This window comes from Pagrus pagrus, assembly GCF_965226575.1.
Source record: "Pagrus pagrus genome assembly, chromosome: 17".
NCBI classification, from domain to species: Eukaryota; Metazoa; Chordata; class Actinopteri; order Spariformes; family Sparidae; genus Pagrus; species Pagrus pagrus.
The window spans coordinates 14528345-14549510 of NC_140201.1; the positions used below are offsets into that span (position 1 = coordinate 14528345).

Sequence of the window (21166 nt, forward strand, 5' to 3'; positions counted from 1 at the left end):
AACATCTGCAACCTGCGACAGATTTAATGACAATAAACAGCATCACTGATGTTCTTAACCAGAACATATTATATAGTTATGTAGCATCTTTAAAAAAATGAAATGGCTTAGAGACATAATATGTAAGAATCCTGCATTAAAATGTCGCCTCGACCTTTGTTATATACTCTGTGAGATGTTAACAGCAAGAGGAAGGAATACTGCAAATAAAATTAAAACATTACAGTGTTCATGAACATTTAAGGTAAAGTTCACTAAAGTAAAGAATGAAGTATCATTTCCCCTCAAGCTACAGTCGGCAGTCAACGTTACAGTACATAATTGATGGACAGTGGAGGTCACCTTTGTGGATCGCTGCTGCAGTCAGGTTTCTAAAAAGGAGTGAAGATAAATCCCCTTTTTAATCCAAAAAGTTAAAAAGTAATCTCTGAGCTCTCCTCCTGTCGGTAAACAGATCAAAATCCGATGTGACTCTGGGTGTTTATTCCTCCAGGAGGTCTGGCTCTGCACCTGACAATCTGACCTTTCATTTGGTTTTGATGGAGAGACTCCAAGCGGCAGAAACTACATATTGTGCATTTAAAAAGTCTAGATTTACTCCTGAAGATGATGAAGTCTGTATCTGACTCAATTACTAAATGTCACTATTGCACTGTGACTTCACTCATGGTCCCTGTCGTTGGATTCTTCACATGAAGGCAATGAGTTTAAAGACACAACACACCATGGTTAGATTGTCATGACTTTAGGGTGTCCTCCCACACCGGATATTCTTAGCTCTCCTCATGGGAATATCAGGGTCTGGACGTCCTATACTGGAATGTGGATCAAAAGGATCCCACATCCTCCACCATCCTGGAATGCTGGGAATGAAATGGGAATTTGAGCCAGGATGAATAAAGATACGTGTAGGGATGTGAGTTAGATTGTACAAGTGTAAACACGTACAAACACAGAGGCGAATGCAGCCCGTCATCCTGGTGAGAGGCTTCAGAAGACGCCCTTTTGGATCTGGTGTCGATAAGATCTGTAAATTTAATAAGGTTGGTGGTAAAAAGGGATGTTGCCCTTTTTGTTCCTGGTGCTCAGGTGTTCCTGTCAGATTGAAAAAGATTTACAGGAGAACATTTCGTCACTTCTCATCCATGTCGGTGCTTTCGACCACGTCATGGTCTTCATCATCTGGAGCAAGTTTGTTGGTGGACCTTGAGCTGTCATTGTTTCGCCAACTGCTTGTTGCCAAGGTGAAGAATGAAGCCCAATACATGATGGCACAAACCCTCCTGTATGAACGAGAACAAAAGGTGAGGGGGAGAGAAGGAGGCCAAGAGATGAATGAGATCATCATGGAGATGGTGGTGCAGGGGCACCGAGGTGGAAAGATGAATGAATATAAGAAACACAACAAAAATCAGAAACAGTGCAGCAGTTAGTGTTTGTAAAGCAGGACAAGGTCGCCCTCTGGTGGCCGTGAAGACACATGTCGCCTGTCTGCTGGAGGTAAACCTTTATTCATCCTGTAAGATAAGATGGAACTAATTCAATAAACGTCTTGAGTTACATACAAACACTTCTGAGGACAAAAACACGACGTTAACTCGACAAAATCTCAATACAAGTCAAACGAAGTCGGCGATATTTATGCTAGCTTTATGAAAAAGAACGTTAGCAGAGTCCGTTGTCAAGGCAACAAGTACACGAATCTTCTAAGATGGGTGGAAAAGCGTGATTAACCACTCCGTCATTACGCCGTGTAACCGAAACAAACCGTTCGGAGAGGACGCTGATTGGCTGTTAGGGAGCACACCTGCCGCTGATTGGTCCGTAATCGCCTACAAACCTGTCACTTGTTTGTGAACAGGAGTGAACGCTCTCTCCTTTTAAAGGCTAACAACAATCAAATAAGGAGTAAAAAAAATGGCAGGAGAGAAATGCGACTTTGACAAAACTTTTTCTTTTAGTCCTCTTCCGTCCAAGAAGCTCCCCTTTCTACAGGACAAAGACACTTTGGCGTTGTTTATGAAATGGTGACGTAAAAAAAAAAGTTAGTTAGTTAACCTAAGTGTGTTTTTGTAATGTCAGTCATTAGCTGTGTTGTAGGTTAGCTTAGCTTGTGGTTTAATAGATGTGTGTGTTGATTTCAGGTCCATGCTGGGGAGGCTCTCTGCTCAGTCTTACAGCTTTGACCAGACATTTTACCCTTACAACAGTGAAAGGTTTGCACTGGTAAGACTCATCATACCAGTCTAAAATTATAATATAATGGGACAGATAGAAAACTGCACATGATGCCTCATAATTCTTAGTCCCATTGTGAACGGTGTGTTATAGCTTCTAGCAGATGTGCTTGCTTAGATGTGCTGCCTCTTGATCTCATGAAAAAACAACAATTACTGGCTGTCTGTTTTGATAAAGGATCTTAATGAGCTCAATCATATATGAATGCTTGGTGTCCCTCTGTATGTGCAGTGTTTCTTCAGAGATCCTGATGTGGTATCCAGCCTGTCCAAAGAGCTGAAGGCCGGAGCCTGGGTGCCTCTTGGTATGTCAAGTCCCCCAGAAAGCCTTTCATCATTGATAGTATGAAATTGATCCCATCTGCTGGACAATATTGGCAGTCAAATCTCAGTGGAATGTTTTGGACTTCTGTGTGTGTTTTTGTTGTAGACAAGCCAGTGGTGTGTGTTGATGTGGAGCCGGTGCCGTGCACTCAGGTCTCCATGGAGCTGTTTGACCCAATCTACTCTTGTGGGATCCTGAGGCCCTCTGGACATGTAGTTAAATGCTTTCATGATGTCTACCCCGACTATGATGAACTCAAACAGGTCAGTTACTCTTTCCTCATCCACCTGTCTGTCTGTCTGCCTTTATCATGTTTGGCATGGATTCAAACAAGTCCCCCTCTGCTCCTCCAGATGTTGCAGGAAGAGGACTCTGAGCACTACCATGTGGTTGGGAGGGAGGAGCGGGGAGAGTTTCTGTTTCGCATCTTCGAGCACCTGTGTTTCGGAGGAGAGCTTTGTCAGTACGAAGACATCATTGATCCTTACATTAGCACCACAAAGCAAATCTATAAAGACCTGATCAGGTGGGCAGAATCTCATCATCTCTGCTCGAATCATACATGTCCATCATTAGCTTCGTCATGATCTACTAATTACTTTCTACCCTTTGAAACGTAGTGTTCAGAAGGATCCAGAGACTAAGAAGATCAGCGTTGTCTCCACAGTCCTCAGTGTCTGGGCCTATGTAAGTGACTGGTTGAATGTCTGTTTTTGCCACTTAAGTTTTCATGCATACCAGTTCATGTTTTTTTCAGATCAAATGCAGTTGTGACTTTGAATTGGCTGATGATTCAAAGCCATTTTAAGATACCTGTTAAATTCAATTAATGTAAACATACTGTATATGTACTAACTTAACATCTGTATATTGATATGATTTGCAAACAGTGTTACTTGGTCAAAATATAGCTGTTCTCATAATTTTTATTATTATATTTTCTGTAGGACGAATCTGGGAGATGTTACCCCGGGAGGCGAGAAGAGATGCAGACGTTTGCCTATTTGATTGTCGACCCCTTCAAACGACACGTGACTTTGTTCTACCACTGCTACGGTGTAGGAAACTTCACGTCGTGACCACGAAGAACTGGAAATTGTCTTGCAGAACTTGTCAGACCCCCTGTGGATATGTTTATGTGAAAACACATGAGCTCAGACTGGGAGCCTCCTTACTGGGAGGATGAGAACACTCTGCAGTCAGTCAGCTTTCCTACTCAACTGTTGGGAGAAATCTGATTGGTAAATGCTAAAGTCAGCCATATACAGTAGTACTTGAGTAAAGGTCTTAAAGTATCTGAAATTAAATGTACTTAATATACTTTGTATCTAAAGTAAAAGTAAATTATACTACATATACAATATTTGCATGTATGTATACTGTATACTTTGGGTCGACTGATTATAGGTCGAGCCAAATATCAGATCCAATATTCAGCATCTTTTTGATTATTGGAATTAGTCTTTTTGTCAATCCGACTGCCAGTAAAATAAAATAACTTAAAAATGTGTTGCCCTGACTCTGATGCAACATGCAATCTGCAAAGTAAATTGTTACTAATATTAAATCAATGTAGCAGAGTAAAAAGTAAAATATTTTTTCCTTCCAAAATGGAGTGGAGTGGACTTACAGTAGTTAGATTCCATTGCTGAATAAATGCCCAAAACGACACAGTATTGATTGGAATAGTTTGGGCACAATAAGAAGAGCACAGTCAACATACAGTCCAAAGAGCTTTATTGAAACAAATAAATTAATAAGTTAGTCAAGTGAGCTAATTTATCCTCAGCAGATACACATTTTCATATCTCTTTAAAATATCAAATAGAGGTGTGCATTAGATTAGAAAACAAAGTAAGCGCCATATTTCATCAACCAGTAGCTACATCAATTGGAATTGGAAGACTTTGTCGGCTTGGCCTTTTGCTTATTGCTTTGATCAGTGTGTTTCATTTCAACAACAGTTCTACGACCTAAGAGAGCAGTTAAAGGGCAACGAGCTGGAATGTCAAATGGCAGCAAGTCAGTGAACGATGGATCGTCGGGCGTCGTGAAGAAGAACAGAGTGATAAAAGAGAAAAGAGAGAACGTGCAGATTGAGTCATGCATAGCATTCAGTCAGTTAGACAATCAGTTTCTCATACTCGGTTATCTAGACTAGCGCCCCCTAGTGGCCTCAGAGGTAGTTGTGTGGAAGCCATATTTTGCTCTATGTGACATGCTTATGTGCACAGTTTTTCCTGTGACGATACAATTGTCCATGCCTCCAGCCTCTGGATCTGACTGGTGTTAACATACAGTGAGGGTGTGGATGCGAGGAGGTTACAATGATATGCTAAACATAGTACTAACAGTAATATTATCAGAAAATATCAAAGGTTGCAGCACCTAAACCCTAGAATTACAAGTTCAAAACAATTGATTTGGAGGTGTTTCTTTAGTTAGATCAAGGTTAGAGCATGGCTATCCTCATGTGTTACCCCTCTGAAACACTCTTCTGTTTAAAGCAGCATTAATATTTAAGTTTGAGACAAAACTCTATCAGTAACGGAACGAGGACATAGAAGGCACAGGTCATTTCCTTTTACAGGAGACATCCTTTTTAAGTTTTTTTTTTCTTCTTCTAACACTGGGGCCACCACTAACAACAACATGCAATACAGTGGTCTCACATACATTTTCCTGAAGCTCAACATTCCAGGTGACAGTGAAGTGTTCACTCTAATAATGCCTCTAATAAGTAGGCATCTCGGCTAGCGTTTTTCTATTAAATTAATGCAAAGTTGCATGATGCCACCAGCAACTCTGAGGTGCCATTTTATTCCCAAATGGCAGCAAGAGCATCAACTGGAGCAATGTAGTACATTCACTGTTTGAAGTCTAGGCTTGGTTTGAATGTGTAAATGGAGCACCTGAGTCAACTGGCTTGACCGGACCCAATAACTGAATCACTTGCAGGGACAGACAAAAGTGTTTTCTTAGTGGAAGCTGGCAGCAATTATCTGATGACGTTAAAAAAATATACAGCTCTGCAGAGCTCTGCGAGTGGTGAGTGCGAACCTGATCAGCTGTGAGTAGTTACAGTTGTGTCATCGATGATTCAACTCGACAAAAAGAAAATGTTTTTAAAAAAAATGCTACATTTAGTTAAAGATCGTATCTAAATGAATTAAATATATTAACTTGTATCCTACATTCACTTTAACAACCAAAATCGATAAAAAAACAAACAAACATAGAAATCTGCCATTATTGGTTACACAAAATCGAGTGCATGAACATAATTACAGTAAAGAAATCAAAACAAAAAGACAAAAACGTGTTATAGTTATCAAGTGCCAAAGTATTTAAGTAAAGGAATTGCTTTCATTGTGTTCGTATGTGTGTGCATTTTTGCACTCTCCAGTTTTGTCCACAAGCACAGCGCGTCCGCTGTGCGTCAAACATGTACAAGGAAGAACCAGAAAAGACAGCAGAGAGTGAGGTGGACTGACAAAGCCCGGCCCTGCACGTTGTCTGTTTGTAGTCGAGCTGTAAGGCTGGAGCCATTTCCTAAGACACGTGCATTCATGAGGAGGATAGCCTGGATTTCATGCGTTAGACCTGGACACCTTACAGGTTGTTGGTTGTTTAAAACTGGCCAAAAAGTCTCTGCATCCTCTCCACAGCTGCGAGAGCGCTTCGCGTCTGAAGACCGTAAGAAAGGTTGTGATGTATTACTGACTGCCTGACCTGAGGCTAGATGTGAGCAGTGCGGAAAATATGACATAAACATCTAAATTCTGGCTGGGGATCAGTGAGGTTTTATCTACAGGACTGGTCTGAGGAACATGCACGTCTAGAGAGGTGGGCTGCAAGACAGAGAGGTTTAAAGGGCTTGTTACTGGACATTTTGGGCTCTATTAAATCCTAAATAAGTAGCAACATTCTTCACTTGAATGCCAGCCAGACTAATTTCTTGGGGGGGTACTTTTCTTTTTTTGCAAGTGGGCTTATTGGAGAAATAACTTCTGAGAGAGGGAATGGAGATGAAAACAAACAACAATGTACAATACACATCAGTCACTCTTACACATACTCCTGGCTTGGGCGATTAAAGCAGGGCTTACACGTTAAAAACTCCCTTGTTTCGACGGGAAGGTGTACCGTGGAGTTTTGGTGCTTTGGCGAGGTGGCTGTCAGCCCAGTCTGTCCGTCCAGTTGCTTATTCGTTCATCCGATGGTTTGGGACCCATTGGTTTGCAATATATAATAATGCCATCTTAAGGTACTGAACAAATGACTGGCATGGCACTTGCAAACTGTCAGTCAGTTGATTTAAGCAGAAATGAAGATGGGAGGAAAAGATTTCTCCAAAGATTTACAAAAATCCAACGCTTAGTGTCTGATTATCTACAGTTGAAGCTTTAAAGTAGGCATAGATATATAGCGAGAGGTGAAAGCGGGGCAAAGTGGTTCAGTAGTCAAGTCATAGTTGTTCACGTGTCCTCTTCATCTCTATCCTCATCTCGTGGGCTGAGTGTGCAGTGAGCAGCCTTGGCTGAGGCTCCTTGTCAGACAGAGCCATCTGGTGGCCTCTGGAAACACATTCACGTCAGGAATAAAGAGGAGAGGATGAAGGGGTAAAACAAATCATCCCAGACAAATGTGAAATGAAGTGAAGGGAAGACAATAAGGTCGGGCCGCTCGGAGTGAGGCTGCAGGAAGACATACTGTAAAGGGTTTGTGTTCAAACAGTCCCAGGACCACTCGTCTCACTGTCATTCCAAGTTGCCGCTCTCAGACATGGAGATGTTGAGCGTGTTAGCGGAGGGGAAGAGGTCTCTTTGGTCCGTGGGGCTGTGGTAGTCAGACGTCAGGTCGGGGTCCAGGAGGGTGGACAGGGTGAAGTTGGATGAGCCTTTCTTTAGGCACTGGGAGTAGAAGCTGAGCAGGAGGTCCAGCTTGTTTTCTATAGACTGTACCTGAACAAACACACATAGATTGAAAAGTGTCAAGCTTCTTTGGCACTAATTCATCTGTCTGTCTAATGAGATGAAACATGTTTCTAGAGTTTCATGTCCATGTTCCAAACAAATGGGTGAATAGTAACATTTGTTAGCATTCAAAAACAACACATCCCTTGAGTCTTATCCATTAGCTGTCAAATCTGCTTGGGAGCTGTAGAAAAAAAAAACCTCCTGAGATAGTTGAACATGGACTTCAGCTCTTAAATACCAAAGTGCAGCATTTCCTGCCTTCAGTTTTATTGCACTTCCTGTCCTTTTTATGGCTCGACCAATGTGAATGAAAGCAATCCATTGAGATTTTGTCCCTGATTCACATGTTCATGCAGACAGCACAGCTCCACAACATCAAACTCTTTCTGTTACCTGTTTTTCCACCTTGACTACACGTCCCATCATGCTTAGCTCATCCAGTGAGTCCAGTTCTGGTGGCGTCTTCTCTCCCTTTTCAGGGCGCGCCTTCTTGTCGGGCTGGCTAGCTCCTCGCCCAATTATCTGGTCCACCCTTATACACAACAACGGATAACAATAACTATGATGAAGACTTAAGACTCAGAGGATTTAGGTTGCTATGTCTGTTTATTGATTTGGTGCCGGACTGGCAATGTTTGAATCATCCAGGATGGTTCTGTGAAGAGCTGTCATGTTTCCCTGGCTCATCATTTTTTGTCTTTTAAGATGAAATGAAAGTAGAAATCGTTCATAGTATTTTCTGCAATGAAGCAAATAGCCACAAGGCATAAAATCTGTTTCCTGTTCCTGTTTATGTGATATGTTATTTCAGCTGTGTCAGTATGGACAGAGATTATTTCTGATACAGTGCAAAAACCATTTTGTGTATTTCAGTGTGTCAATAAGTGTATTTCCCAAACGTCAAACTCCCGTTAACAAGGTAGGTTCAAAGGCACATGAAAGTACAAAGGGCACAAAGATCTTACAAAGGAACCCTTTTGCCGCAACACTTTTTTTTAGAAGTCATGTGAAACCTACCGCATCTGCAGGCTCTTGATACGACCCAGCATATCCAGGTGTCCAGCTGAGTACTGCTCTATAACGTCCTTCACATCGTACGGACGCAACGTCTCCTTGAACTTCCTCTTGGCCACCAGGAACTTTAGGATCCTTCACAAACACACGCACAAAACACAAGACTCACTGTTAACGCTCCACCGAGGACCTTTAAAGAGCCTCGCACAGCACATCTACATACTTAGACGTACAGTAAACCTTTGGAAAAATGCAGGACAGCTATCAAACGGTGCGGGAGACCCTGAGAATAACAAGATTAATCACAGTCAGAGTGACCTTATCATCCACAAACAGCCCCATAATGGGAGCAGAGTCACATCGTGCTAAGCCATGTGGATATATTGTGATGATGACAACATCTCCAAGAGACATTTGCTTATCAGTACTTGCCGTTTCAGCAAATCCGCAGACAGTAATGTGTGACACACACACACACACCTCTGAGCCTTCCCTTGTTTCTGCTCTTTTCTCAGTTTGACAGCCATGTTGCTGCCACTGGTGAACAACAGCTGCTCCGAGTCCCAGCGCACACAGCTCATCATCACCACCCACATGCGGGGGAATCACACAGAGGAATGTTGACCCAGCAGTACTGCACCCGACGAACACATCACTGACAACCTCCTCTGCCAGAGTCAGACGTCATGATGGGGGGAGCGGAGGATGTGCAAGAGATAATGGGCAGGGAGCGGAGGAAAGTTAAAGCATGTGCTGTGCTGGGTGGGTCACTCAATTCCCTTCTAATCACCTATATGATAGGCAGCTCAGAGATGCTGGCTCCGCACAAGGTCTGGAAACACCAAATGTAAGCGAAACAAAATGTATACACTCAAGCTGTCATCTCGCCCTGTGATGGATTGCGCCAGAAGTCAAGCTGGGAGGGATGGAGAGAGCGGAGGGCAAGGAGGGAGGTGGGGGTTTTTTTTACGAGGGAATCCTATCTCACGCGTCCAGACCACTAAGTCCACTATAATACTCTCACTCACCTTCAAGGGAGAAAGAAAAGAAATCACATCAAAGGTCTGGGAGGCGGAAGATCAGAAACACTCAGCTGTTCTGGGAAAACGTCACAAACACACACACACAAAAAATGCCACAAATGCAAACGCCGACACTCGTGCACACTTGCACAGCTACGCATGTGGGTTAAGCAGGAGCAAGTGAAATCTGAACTTAGAGAGCGGGGTCACTCTCTGAAATAACCGCCGTAACCTTTGTTGGGGTCTGCAGCACTTGCATTTTTGCGCGTAGTGACCTGTGTTGCAAAAAAAAATGAAGAGAAGGTGTGAGGGAAGGAGAAGAGAAGCAGGAGGAGGAGGAGGTGAAGGAGGAGGAGGAGTGGTTATGGCAGCGGCACTCTGTTTCTTGATGACTCCTGCGTTTGGAGGTATTTTTGCAGCCCGTCTTTTCTTATTCTGCAGGTAGATGCAGATTTTTTTGCCAGGGTGGGTCTCAGGTGTGGGTGAGAGAAAAGGTTGGGGGAAACGGGGGCGGGGGCTTTTGATTTGGATCCTCGGAGGGTTTCTTTAAAATGCTGACTCTCTCTCTCCCTTGGCCGTTTCATGATACATGGTAAGGCTTGACTGTGGCCCCCCTCTCCCCAACGAAAAAAAAAACTTCGAGCTACAGTGCAAAAGTCACTGGCAGTGGTACAGTGCAGCTCGCACGACTCACTGAGAGATATTACACCGTGCTCGTGTTAGGAAGTTGAGATGTGAAAGCGCAGCGATGATTGGAGGGACAGGAGGTGTCATCAAAATGCTTGCATAGCTAGTCCAAATATTTTTGCAATTCAGCAAAGGTGGATCCCTGATAGTCTCCAATGGCAGGGTTTTATCTGTGACTTGAAAATTGACTGTTATGCTGACACGAATCCTATTTGGGCCAAGTGGGGTGAGCCCACTGCGGGAGCAGGTCTGATTCTTCACCAGATTAGACGACTGACCTGCGACGCAAACAAAATCTGACGTACGAGCTACAGCGTTTGTATTCTCACAAAAATATATACTGCGTAGACGTTGTATGAGTTTAAAAATATGCGACAGAAACCGATGACGCTGACTAAAGATGAAATGGTTATAAATAGAAGTCATGTCCGAACTATTTTTTAATAAAGTGGGAGCTTCATCGGAGACTGCAAATGGGCAGAAATGTAGTGTTTTGTTCAGTATTTTTTGTTGATCGTGTGGAGAGTAGATCACAAAAATATATCAGGCCTTGTTTGTCTCCCTCCTCCTCTCATCTTCTTCTCCTCTTCTCCCTCTGTACACAAACTGAACAATGTATACATTTACTCAGGCGGCCGGGCACTGATAAACCACATGCATCTCTCCGAAGTGAAGTCTCAGCACTAAGTCCTGCTGCAAAATTCTGTGTTTCACAGAAATCAATCATGAACCACACTTGGCTTCGATGCTGCGCCTGTGTGTGTGTGTGCATGTGTGTGTGTGAAGCACCTGCTGTTTACACACCTGCACCATCTACAGGAACTCCCTCTCTTCTATTGTCTGCAGCACAGAGCAGCTGAGGTCAGAGTTATTTGCTGAGTCAAGCGCGAACCAGAGGAGAGGTCATTTAATACACTATCTGTGGCATAACGATATCAAACAACAATATATCACGCAGCGTCCAAAGACCGGAAAGTATCTACCTGCTGTACATTCAGTTTAAGTTTTATCAGAGCGCCAGGTTCAGACAGCTGAGCTGCTTTACGAACAGTGAATATGTACAATGTGAATAGGATCATACAGCAAATTAAAAAATAATAGACTCCTGTTCTTCGGAGTGATAGAGGGTTATAATTCCTTTTTTTTTAAGCATAACTTCTAAACTGGTTTTCATTGAGGAACAATGGTGGGGTGGTTAAGCTGTAGGGCATCATTGTGATATCCTGAAGTCTCAAAGTCTCTGAGGCGCACACGCAGCAGTTCCTGTAACTTAACGAGGCTCAGGTGTGAAAAACGCAGCTGCTGTGAGAGATCAGTATGTAAAGTTGAGTCACCGCGTGGAGACGTCAGTAGTGCTGAGACATGTCTTGGGACACCGTCGAAGCTAAACACCCCGACTGCTCCTGAACTTTGTGGAAGAGCAGTTTGTTTATTTTCCAGAATCCAACCAAGTGAAACAAAGAGCAGCGGCGGGGAGGCTTCATGCTAACATGCTAACGGACCTGACGGCTGCCGTCCAGCGAACTGGATAGCAGGTGAGCTAACTATATATATATATATATAATATAGATATAGATATATATAGATATATAGATATTATCTTTATTATAATGCTGTTTCTGTGACACATTTTACCTTATATAAAAAAAAATTCAGCTTCTTGTGATTTGGATATTGCACTCGCCATATTGTGATTTCGATCACAAACTCCACGACCTCTTGACATCACACTACGTCACCGTGCCACACATTTATGCCTGGTGGCTAGTTTGGCACATAAGAATTAATTTTGCACAGCTGCTCTGTTGTTGGCTGCACAGAACAGTACACGGACGAGGGGCATCTGCATTTCAACATTTGTAAGCATGAAACCACAGGGTATTTTAAACAAGGCGAGGGGCTGTACAAAGCTAGGAGCTAAACACGGGACCTGCTCTGCAAGAATCAACACAAATGTCTTCATCTACTCCGATCTGAGGATGTCAAGACCCAGTGGATTAACTTTTGAGTTAAAGTGCGTGTGTGTGCGTGTGTGTGTGTGTGTGTGTGTGTGTGTGTGTGTGTTTTAATCTCAGACAGTTTAGTAACTTCACATCACAAACTTAAAGATGTGTGGATTTTACTGTGGACTCTACTGTGGAATTTTGTAGTTCAGCCTGCTCAGTCAGGTGTTAGCATGTTGCTCGGCTCAGTTTGGGGCGATGATGAACTAACGTAATACCATGAGAAGGTCAGGAGAAACTGTGTGAACGTTAAGCCTCATTTGAATCCTGAATCCATGAATATGCATATATGTTTTTTTAAATATGAAATACTTCACACAAGGATGTCTCATACTCTCATACTGTCCTCATCCTCATCACACATGCGTACGTTGAATACTGGACCACGATTGGCTTTTCGAACTATTTGTGATGTCACTAATCATGCTCGTAGATTATTTATTTTTAGTGAGCACAGAGAAAATTTAGACTATCACTACTACTACTACTGTCAACTCTGCACATACATAATTCTGCACAGTTAAGCTGAAAACACTCAACTGTGGGAAAGAGAAGAAAAAATATTCTTTCGAGTGGAGGAGGACTTTAATGATCTTCTTTTGTAGATAGAGACAAGGGAGCAAGAAAGCGCTACGACATGCAACAAATATCCCCTGGTGGAATCGAACAGACGATGATATGATTATACGCATTTTAACAGCTGGGCCACCACCATGTCCACACACACACACACACACACACACACACACACACACACACACACACACACACTGTTTATTTCCAGGCACTTTCCCACTTCATTCAAGGGCTTCAGAGAGTACGTATGGTAGCACACAGACAGCGTCACGCTACTATGAGAAATGCTGTGAGGGAAACAGCGCTGACATGGGGGACCAGAAAGAGAGTCGCTCTAATCCGCTCTCATCAAACCTCTCTGGAGACCAGCGTGGCCCCAACACCAGATGTCTGCTAGCAGTTGTAGTTTTTTTCTGCCACCATCAGTGAAAAACTCTACGCACTTACTCTGTGTGTATGTGTGCGTATCAGGGGGAGGTTGCATTGACACATTTAAAAACAGAAGGTTGTGTATTTTACACACCATGATTAATTACTGATTATTATAATCATGGTCTAATGTGCCAACAGAGCATTTATCTGCACACACGTTACTTGTGTGTGGTTTCACCTTTCTTCAAGACTCTAAGCTGAAGAAGGCCGTGTCCATTCACTCAGCATGTCTACGCACACACAGTGTAAGGACATCCACCTCTCATATACAGCTGTAACAATACATCAAAGCTTATAGTCGGCAAATTACAGGAAGAGATGTCACAATGACGGCAATCAATATCAATATCCGCAACGCTTTTAATCAATTGTTATTACAGTTGTCCTTGTCTAAACTGAACAATATCATTTGTCCCTGTACAATCATAATGTACTGTGATCCTCCAGCTTTACTGTACAGTATGTGTGGATATGTGTGTGTTGGTGTGTGTGTGTGTACTAACAGGCCACCCTATCACGCCACCTTACACATGACCGGCCTGAATGAGCTGAGCAACAAGGTCACTCGGGGGAACTAACCCTGCCTGCAGGAGGGCTCAGTTTCCTCTCCTAAGTGGACGTTTCTACTCCGTCAGCTAAATCGACACACACCAGCGCCTAAATGGAGGAGCAGCATGTTGTTCACCCATTAACGCAGCCTGTAAATACCATGAGAAGAGCTTACGGTCTGAATACGCATGCATAGGTTGTTCACCTGACCATAGCAACTGTATTCCATAAGTGACCAGGGGCCCTTTAATGGTTCTCTGTATTGTTCGGTTGTTCAGAGGAAATGTTATTGTGATATCTTGCATTGTATATAAGTTAACCTTACCAAGCTCTTTCCTGCACGCAACTTAAATATGTTATGTCCAAATAATCCCGAGGGGTACCCTGATGTTTTACACACCAAACCTTTTCAGATGTTTTAAGAGGAGTTTCAAAAGTGAATCAATCCGTAACCAAAGAAAAGGCTCATGGCTTTGTAGGAAAAAAACATGTTTTACCAATCAGCAGAGAGGTCCATTACTGTAGTGGTAACTGTAGTATTGCTAACATTTTTATTTTTTTTAAGCTCACTATCTAAACATTTGTAGCAAAGTTTAATGTTGTTGTACAAAGATTTAAAGTATTTGTCAATAATTACAACTTCTCCTTTGAGCTGTGTTTGACTATACTGTAATCTGTTTATACAGTAGCCACCACTTCTAGGTGACCACACAAAGTAATATATTAATAAACACTTGCTAACAACACAACAACATTATGGTGTGTCATGAATCTTTTATTCTAGGCTTATATACATTCATAAATGCAAAATAGTGGGTTTAAAGTATCATTTTAGATTTAAAAACCCTTTGAATATAAAATGATATGTGTCATGGTTTTGGGTTTGGTTAGTTATTTCCTGTTTTATTTTGTAGTTATATCCTCTTGTGTCTTGTTGTCACTTTCTACTTCCTGCTCACCTGCGTCACTGTGTTCTGTTTCCCTCCTGTGTCTCACATCAGCCTCGTAAGCACTGTCCTGTTCCCAGTGTCTCCACCTGCACCTCATCCCCTCCTTAGTTTGGTTTGTATTTAAGCCTGTGTTGTTCCCTCACTCTTTCTGGGTACGTCTTAGATATTGCTCTTCTCTTTTGGACATCAGCTGTTTGGTAGAGGCTCACAATTTTTTAATAAAAGTATGATTTGTTGTAAAACAGTGTGGGACCATTACAGGGTTGAGAAAGGACCATTGCATGTGTCGTACAGCTCCTCTACAACAAAAACTGTTAGGATAATGACCACAGTGTTGATGCCAGGACTCACCTCACAGCCCGAATAAGTGTCTTCACCGCTGGGATTACCTCCTCCATGGCCACGTCACAATAGGGTTTGTCCTCTACACTGTCCTCCCCAACGCCCTCCACTGAGCCAAGACAGAGGGAGAGACACTATTATCAAGAAATGATCCTCGTGAGTGTGAATAAACAGTGTTTTGAACGTGTGTGTTGTCTACCATCAACAGGTGGACGTGGTTTTAGGCGGAGGGAGGTGCGGAAGCGTGTGCGGTCATTAAAGCTCCAGCTCTTCTGGACCTTCCCCGGGCTGGTGGCCTCAGGAACGTTCTCCTGGCTGGGAGAGCGGCGGACGCTGGAGCCCTGGGGTAGCGGCGACGCCTTGTTCCGAATGGTTTGGGATGATCGGGAATTGTTCATCCTGATCCGATCCCGGAAGCCAATTTTACTGCTGACAGTGAGGATAAAATAGTCAAACATCTGAAGGCAGAGTATTAAGTTCGGATCATGATAGGGACTGGGTTTTTTTCTCAATGACCACAATGTCCATGCCTTTGACCTTAGTGGGAAACTAAGCTGTGTTATCCTGGGAGTTTAGGGAAGCAGCAGAGGGGCGCCCTGAGCTTGTTAGAAAAGAGTTTGTTAGTGTTTAACACAAAAATACGGCCTATGACTTTTACAACAAACAGACAAAACAGGGACACAGACAGACATTTACATTTTGTCTCAGCGAAGGACAGACTAGCTGACTTATCAAGGAGGCACTCTGACCACAGGGACCACTCGATAATGCTAAAAACTGATTCTGCCCCGAGGATTTGCTCATTTAATGCGCCTATCATAGCACCTGATTCAGCAAAATCACACTGAAACCTGATTCAAGACTCGCAGTTGTGCTGGAGAGGCGGAAAATGTTCCACCCACCATCAGAATAAAGACACGCTCCCTTAATCCCTTCAACAGAGTGAATGAGCATCAAAACATCGGCTTTAAAGCGCAGCTTTACAAAAAGGTGTCTCATTAAGTACTCTATAGCACTCACCACAACCCGAGGCAGGCCGCTATGTGAGGCCATCTATTTACAGGAAAGCTATTTGGCGGCCATTCTCTCCTAACGTTGCCGTTATAGCATGCTCTGGAGACCACTCCTCCTCTGTAGCCACTTACATGTTACACACTGTCACGGATCCATAAGGCAACGCACACATCATGCACTGCAGAGCAATTCCTGCCCAGTCGTTCACTCCCATATTTTTTTTTTTTACGATGATATACTCTTTGTTGTGCGTGTGTGTTATGGCCATCCATTTAAATTAAAATTTAAATAGTTAGGGGGATGTTTGTGGAAATAGCGTTTCATACAAGCAAGCTGAAACGCTTCAGGTACAGACTGGAGGAAATGGGGGAAGATAGAGTGAAAGACCTTTGCATGCTGTCAGGAAAGGAAGCTTATGATTTGGATGCATTCAGGAACGTAAACTTCACTGAATCTTTCCAAAACATTGAGAGAGTATCGCATGCAAACAGAGACATTTTAGCACTTAGAAACCCTTGAAAAATACAGCACAAACACACAGATTTTCTAAGGTTATATGACTAATGTGAAATAGGAAAAGCATGCTGAATCATTTAAACCTTCTCTCCAAGAAAACACTTTAAATGAGGCAAACAACTGGATTGAAAACATAAAGCAAGTCGAGAGCGGGGCAATTCTTTCAACTTCAGCTCCAATTGTGGAAAAGACGCTGAGTGAATGTTATATTTCGTCGTTTCATCAGAGACGCTTGATGAAACACTTGATCAGAAAAACACGGTCACAGTCATAAACCATCGAGGACTTCTGTTGTGTTTTCAACGCATGGTTTATCATGACTTTCAAGCCAAACCGAGCATAACCAGCCCTAGTTTCTCCAGCACGAGACCAAGCTGGAGAAACATCCATTCACAGCATTTCTTCACAGTAGATAAATGATTCACTCAAGCATTTGTGGACCAGAGTATAGTGCCTGTTATGTGCAGCATACGGTTGGAAATAAGACAAATATCACGGCATCTGCTACTACAGGCCATTTTAATGATGATTGATGTAAAACGTTAAGCAAGCCACTTCCCCAATCCACAAATTATTGAGTGTTTCAGGCATGATGAGCAGGTTGTGTGTGAGTTAAAGAAGGAGTAGGAGTGGTGTTATAGATTTGGTTTTATCGTTCCCCGTGCACAGGCTTGTTGCCGTGGATACCTCTGCTTGCGGCCAGCGTGAATCCGGAAGAGACCCCGTTTTTTAGAAAGGAGCTGACTGGGGAGACACACAAGGCAGAGGGAGAGAGGGTGAGGGGCAGAGAGGAGAGCAGGGAGTGTGTGTGAAGGAGGACACGAAGTCCTGGGACACAACCTGGGTACATGGTGAACCCGTGAGGAAAAAACAGGGAGAGAGGGCGAGGTGTGGCTTCTCAATACTCCAAATTGCCCTTTCCTAGTGTTAGAAAATATACTTCTTCGAGGCATTTTTGGATTATGGAGACACACACAGTGAGAAGTGAGGAGGTGGGTGTGAAGGATCATGCAAAGGTAGTAGGTGTCACCTGAGCATATTCATCGAGAGAGAGCCTGGTAAACATCAAGATGTGACAACAACTCCTCAAATCAAAGACATCTCAACCAGCAACACTTGCATGATACGGGTAAACTAATGTGCTTCTCTCATCTAATGCATGCACAAGTCCATTAGTCCCTTCATTTCCCTGGTTTATGCTACAGGAGTTATGAACCCGATGCAGCTCTAGCTATGGATAACCCTTTAATCAACAAGCACAGCTCTTGACTTGAAGAACAAACCTGCATGGAACTTCTGCCTTCCTGAGAACAGATGAAGGATGGAGGATGGACAGCATGGAAAAGATGTGATGGAGATAAAGGGAAAGAAAGAGGAAGACAGGAAGAGGCAACCAGTGAGTGAACAGCGGGAGGCGGTGGAGATGGCGAAAGTATGAGCTAAGCAGACAAAGATGTAGAGAAGCCAGGGGGGGCCTGCAACACAGTGGTCTCAGATCAGCGTTAGTGAAACATTGTTAGATACACAACACGTCCATGCAGAAAGCTCCGGAAACCTGGATTTTCTTTGTACACCTGTTGAATGTTCTGGTCTGTGTGTGTGCGTGAGTATAGGTAGACTTTCAGCCACCTGTCTGGATGTACTGTGAGGCTGTGTGAGATGGCGGGGTGCGTACCTGTCCCCCGACAGGTAGGGGGAGCTGTAGGGCCGCAGCCCAGACAGCAGCGTGTGGTAGGAGTTGTGGAGAACCTTCTTGGTGTTACGCTGTCGCTGGAGGTGACTGAACAGTAGCGTCAGTTCTCTGACAACCCACGTGCACAAATAAAAAAAAAAAAAACACATGACAAATGAAAACAAAAACAACAAAATATGAAAAAACTCAAACAACAAAAAGGCCACTCGAATGGTCCAAACGCTCAAAAGAAGAGGGATACTTGAGAGGAAGAAGTGAAAATATGAATTTAAGATGCTGCAAAGTGAACGTTTTGAAAGTCTTCAGTTTCTATATTTGTTTCTCATGTTCCCCTCCTTTTAAGCAAAACAGAAATTAGTTAAATTAATACGGAAATGCAAAATGTAAGAAACCACTGCGTAGAACAAAAGTAATGGACATGTAATTGAATAGTGGTGGCAGAAGCGTTTGAAATGAATGGGCCCCAATTTAAAATAATCATTTAAAAATGAGAGGAAACACCAATCTTAAAACTTAAAACCACCACAGGGTTCCTTGTTGGACAAAAGGCTGCAGTTGTGCTATGTTTTATTTTATTTTTCTTCATAATAATATGAACGTATGACCAGGAACGAAAAGTATCGCTAATTATTGTGATGCAGCTCTCAAATCTCTGTCTGCATTTATTACAACACTTCAAACAAAGAACCAAAGACAACCACAGATTTCTAATGCCTGGATCCATTCAGCGCTGCACATGGAGACAGATGGGAGAACCTACCTGAACGAAGGCAACATGCTGTCATAGAAGTACCATGTGGCTGTCAGATAGGAGTGTTTGGCGTCTGTGGAGTAGAGACGCCATGCAGCCTAAAGGAAGACACACACACACACAACACAGGGATAGAAAGTGAAACGCCGGAGTGTGAACTTATTAAATTATAATGATATGATTTTTTAATCTACATCGTATTACATACTGTTGAGCTACCAGTCATCTCATTTTGCACCATATCAAAGCACTGCGGCCATTACCTGTATCAGGTTGGCAGCAGGCATCCTCCTCTTCTCAAAGTGCTTCTGCCGGTGCTGCTCTTGCACCTTCAGGGCAAAGCCCGAGCCCAGAATTCCCTAAGGGTCAGAGGTCAAATCAAAGTCATGAGAAGAGCCACCAGCATGGTTGTGAGTCAGTACAATAAAGGAGACTTACTGCAGGCAGGGCAAAGAAGGAGACTCCCAGAAGAGCAAAGCTGGCAGCTAGGAGTCGCCCCTGCCAGGTACGAGGGGTCTTATCACCGTACCCAATAGTGGTTAGAGTAATCTGCATGGGTGAAAAAATATAGATGATCTCAACACACATGTAAGATAACAAAATGCAAACTGTATCATTACATTCACACTACGTTTGTGTGTCCTCCCAAACTCAAAAATGTATGTGTGTTTTATATCTTAGTTTGGCACCAAGCTAAAGTTGTTCACAGTACAAACACTCCACACAAGAAAATATTTTTTGTGGAACTACAACTGGTTTACACTTGTATATAAGTATGATATAAGTGTATATTACGTCTACAGGAATATCACAAAATCTCGCTTTACGCAACTTAGGGGTGTAAAGACAGGAAGAGCGCTACAGGAATGAAAGTCCATTTACCATCCATTATATCACATGCTTTGGGGTCGTCAGTTTTTAATCACGTAACTGTTAATGAATGTTAGCTGATCTAATGAAAATGATCTATAATCTTACTGCCTGAATGTCACCCATTCTCGTATCAATCTGCAGTTTATACAACCGTTTTTAACTAAATATTCTGCTTAATATCATAAAGTAAAGCTTGACAACAAGAACAGAACAACACTCAGTTATCTGCTGCTGATGTCTGACAATTCCTCTGAACAGTTATCATAAATATTATATTTCAAAACAGCAAAAAAAAACACAGTTGTCAAGGACTGTAGTGTACTTCTGATCTGTATTATTGTTGATTGGTTGCACTATTATTATAATTATGATGTTATTGTTATATATCATTATTACTCACCCTTATTGTCTGTATTGCCCGCTGCCCTCTTGTTTCTTTTTTGTCTCTTTTTGGAAATAATTGACTTCAACAGTAAATCTTACATCTTGTATGCAGGTGTGCATTGTGTAGTACTCACAGTCCCCCACCAGAGGGAGTCTGCATAGGTGACGAAGTCGTCATTGCTGTCTTTCTCTGCCAGGTAGACGAGGAAGGAGGCAAAGATCAGGACCAGGAACCCTATATACCAGGCTGTAATCAACTCCTGAGAGAGAGCGACAGAGAGGGAGGTATCAATCACACCTGTCAGCAGCAGCAGCAGCAGCATCCTTACCATCATAATCCCTGCTGTCATTACCATATCACTATCATCATTATTGGCTAAACTCCCATCATCATCACATTTGGGCTTCCACTTTGACTTGGCTGCACGGCTCTGCTTGGACGCCTGATGCATCAATTCATCATCATCACTACCGTCTGACTGTGTTGTGGGACTGTGTTGACCGGTGGGGGTGAGGTGTTTGGGTCAGCACAAAAACTAACGACTAATTGCCAAAAATGAGCGGCTAAAGGGGAGCCTGGTGTTTGAATGTAATCAGATAACAGTTGGACATCAGTAGACTCACCACATATTCCTCAACACTGAGAGTTATTAAGTTATTTATCCAATTTATCCATCCTGTCCATAATCGCTGGCCTTTTAATAGCTCCAGCCCTCGACCTCCTTCCTATTCTCATAATAACCGCAATGTGGCCACCACGCATTAGTATACTTTTAATGTTTTACTATCCAGTGTTTAAAAAATAAACAAGACAAAGTG

General features: G+C 42.8%; 2 protein-coding genes and 1 long non-coding RNA gene across 8 annotated transcripts in view; 2 read left to right on the top strand and 1 right to left on the bottom strand.

Moving 5' to 3' along the window:
- The first annotated feature begins 812 nt into the window (after positions 1-812).
- Positions 813-4070, top strand: cfap300 (cilia and flagella associated protein 300). Of its 4 annotated transcripts, none has more exons than XM_084379155.1 (7): positions 813-1304; positions 2145-2226; positions 2470-2542; positions 2668-2825; positions 2916-3088; positions 3183-3249; positions 3510-4070. In XM_084379155.1, exons 1-7 carry the CDS (start codon positions 1288-1290, stop codon positions 3639-3641), a joined length of 702 nt encoding a protein of 233 aa, XP_084235281.1. In that variant the 5' UTR covers positions 813-1287; the 3' UTR covers positions 3642-4070. The 4 variants fall into 4 exon arrangements, with proteins under 4 accessions (XP_084235281.1, XP_084235280.1, XP_084235279.1 ...); XM_084379154.1 differs by lacking the exon at positions 813-1304 and adding an exon at positions 1316-1500; XM_084379153.1 differs by lacking the exon at positions 813-1304 and adding an exon at positions 1786-2027.
- A 212-nt stretch (positions 4071-4282) lies between these two features.
- The window catches only part of kcnq4 (potassium voltage-gated channel subfamily Q member 4), a 46352-nt gene continuing 29468 nt past the window's right edge, over positions 4283-21166 (bottom strand). The window contains exons 5-15 of one of the 3 annotated variants that reach the window (XM_084379496.1): positions 20482-20607; positions 19529-19639; positions 19354-19449; positions 19100-19188; positions 18322-18447; positions 17334-17390; positions 15316-15545; positions 15126-15225; positions 8559-8690; positions 7935-8073; positions 4283-7526 (exon numbers count right to left, since the gene is read on the bottom strand). In XM_084379496.1, coding sequence (XP_084235622.1) covers positions 7323-7526; positions 7935-8073; positions 8559-8690; positions 15126-15225; positions 15316-15545; positions 17334-17390; positions 18322-18447; positions 19100-19188; positions 19354-19449; positions 19529-19639; positions 20482-20607 — 1410 coding nt within the window. In that variant the 3' untranslated portion in view covers positions 4283-7322. The remainder of the gene's footprint in view (positions 7527-7934; positions 8074-8558; positions 8691-15125; positions 15226-15315; positions 15546-17333; positions 17391-18321; positions 18448-19099; positions 19189-19353; positions 19450-19528; positions 19640-20481; positions 20608-21166) is intronic. The other 2 variants (XM_084379498.1, XM_084379497.1) reach the window with 2 other exon arrangements.
- LOC311272808 lies at positions 9923-14960 on the top strand. Its single transcript, XR_014624602.1, has 3 exons — positions 9923-11799; positions 13781-13975; positions 14826-14960. It is a non-coding gene; the product is annotated as an uncharacterized lncRNA (long non-coding RNA).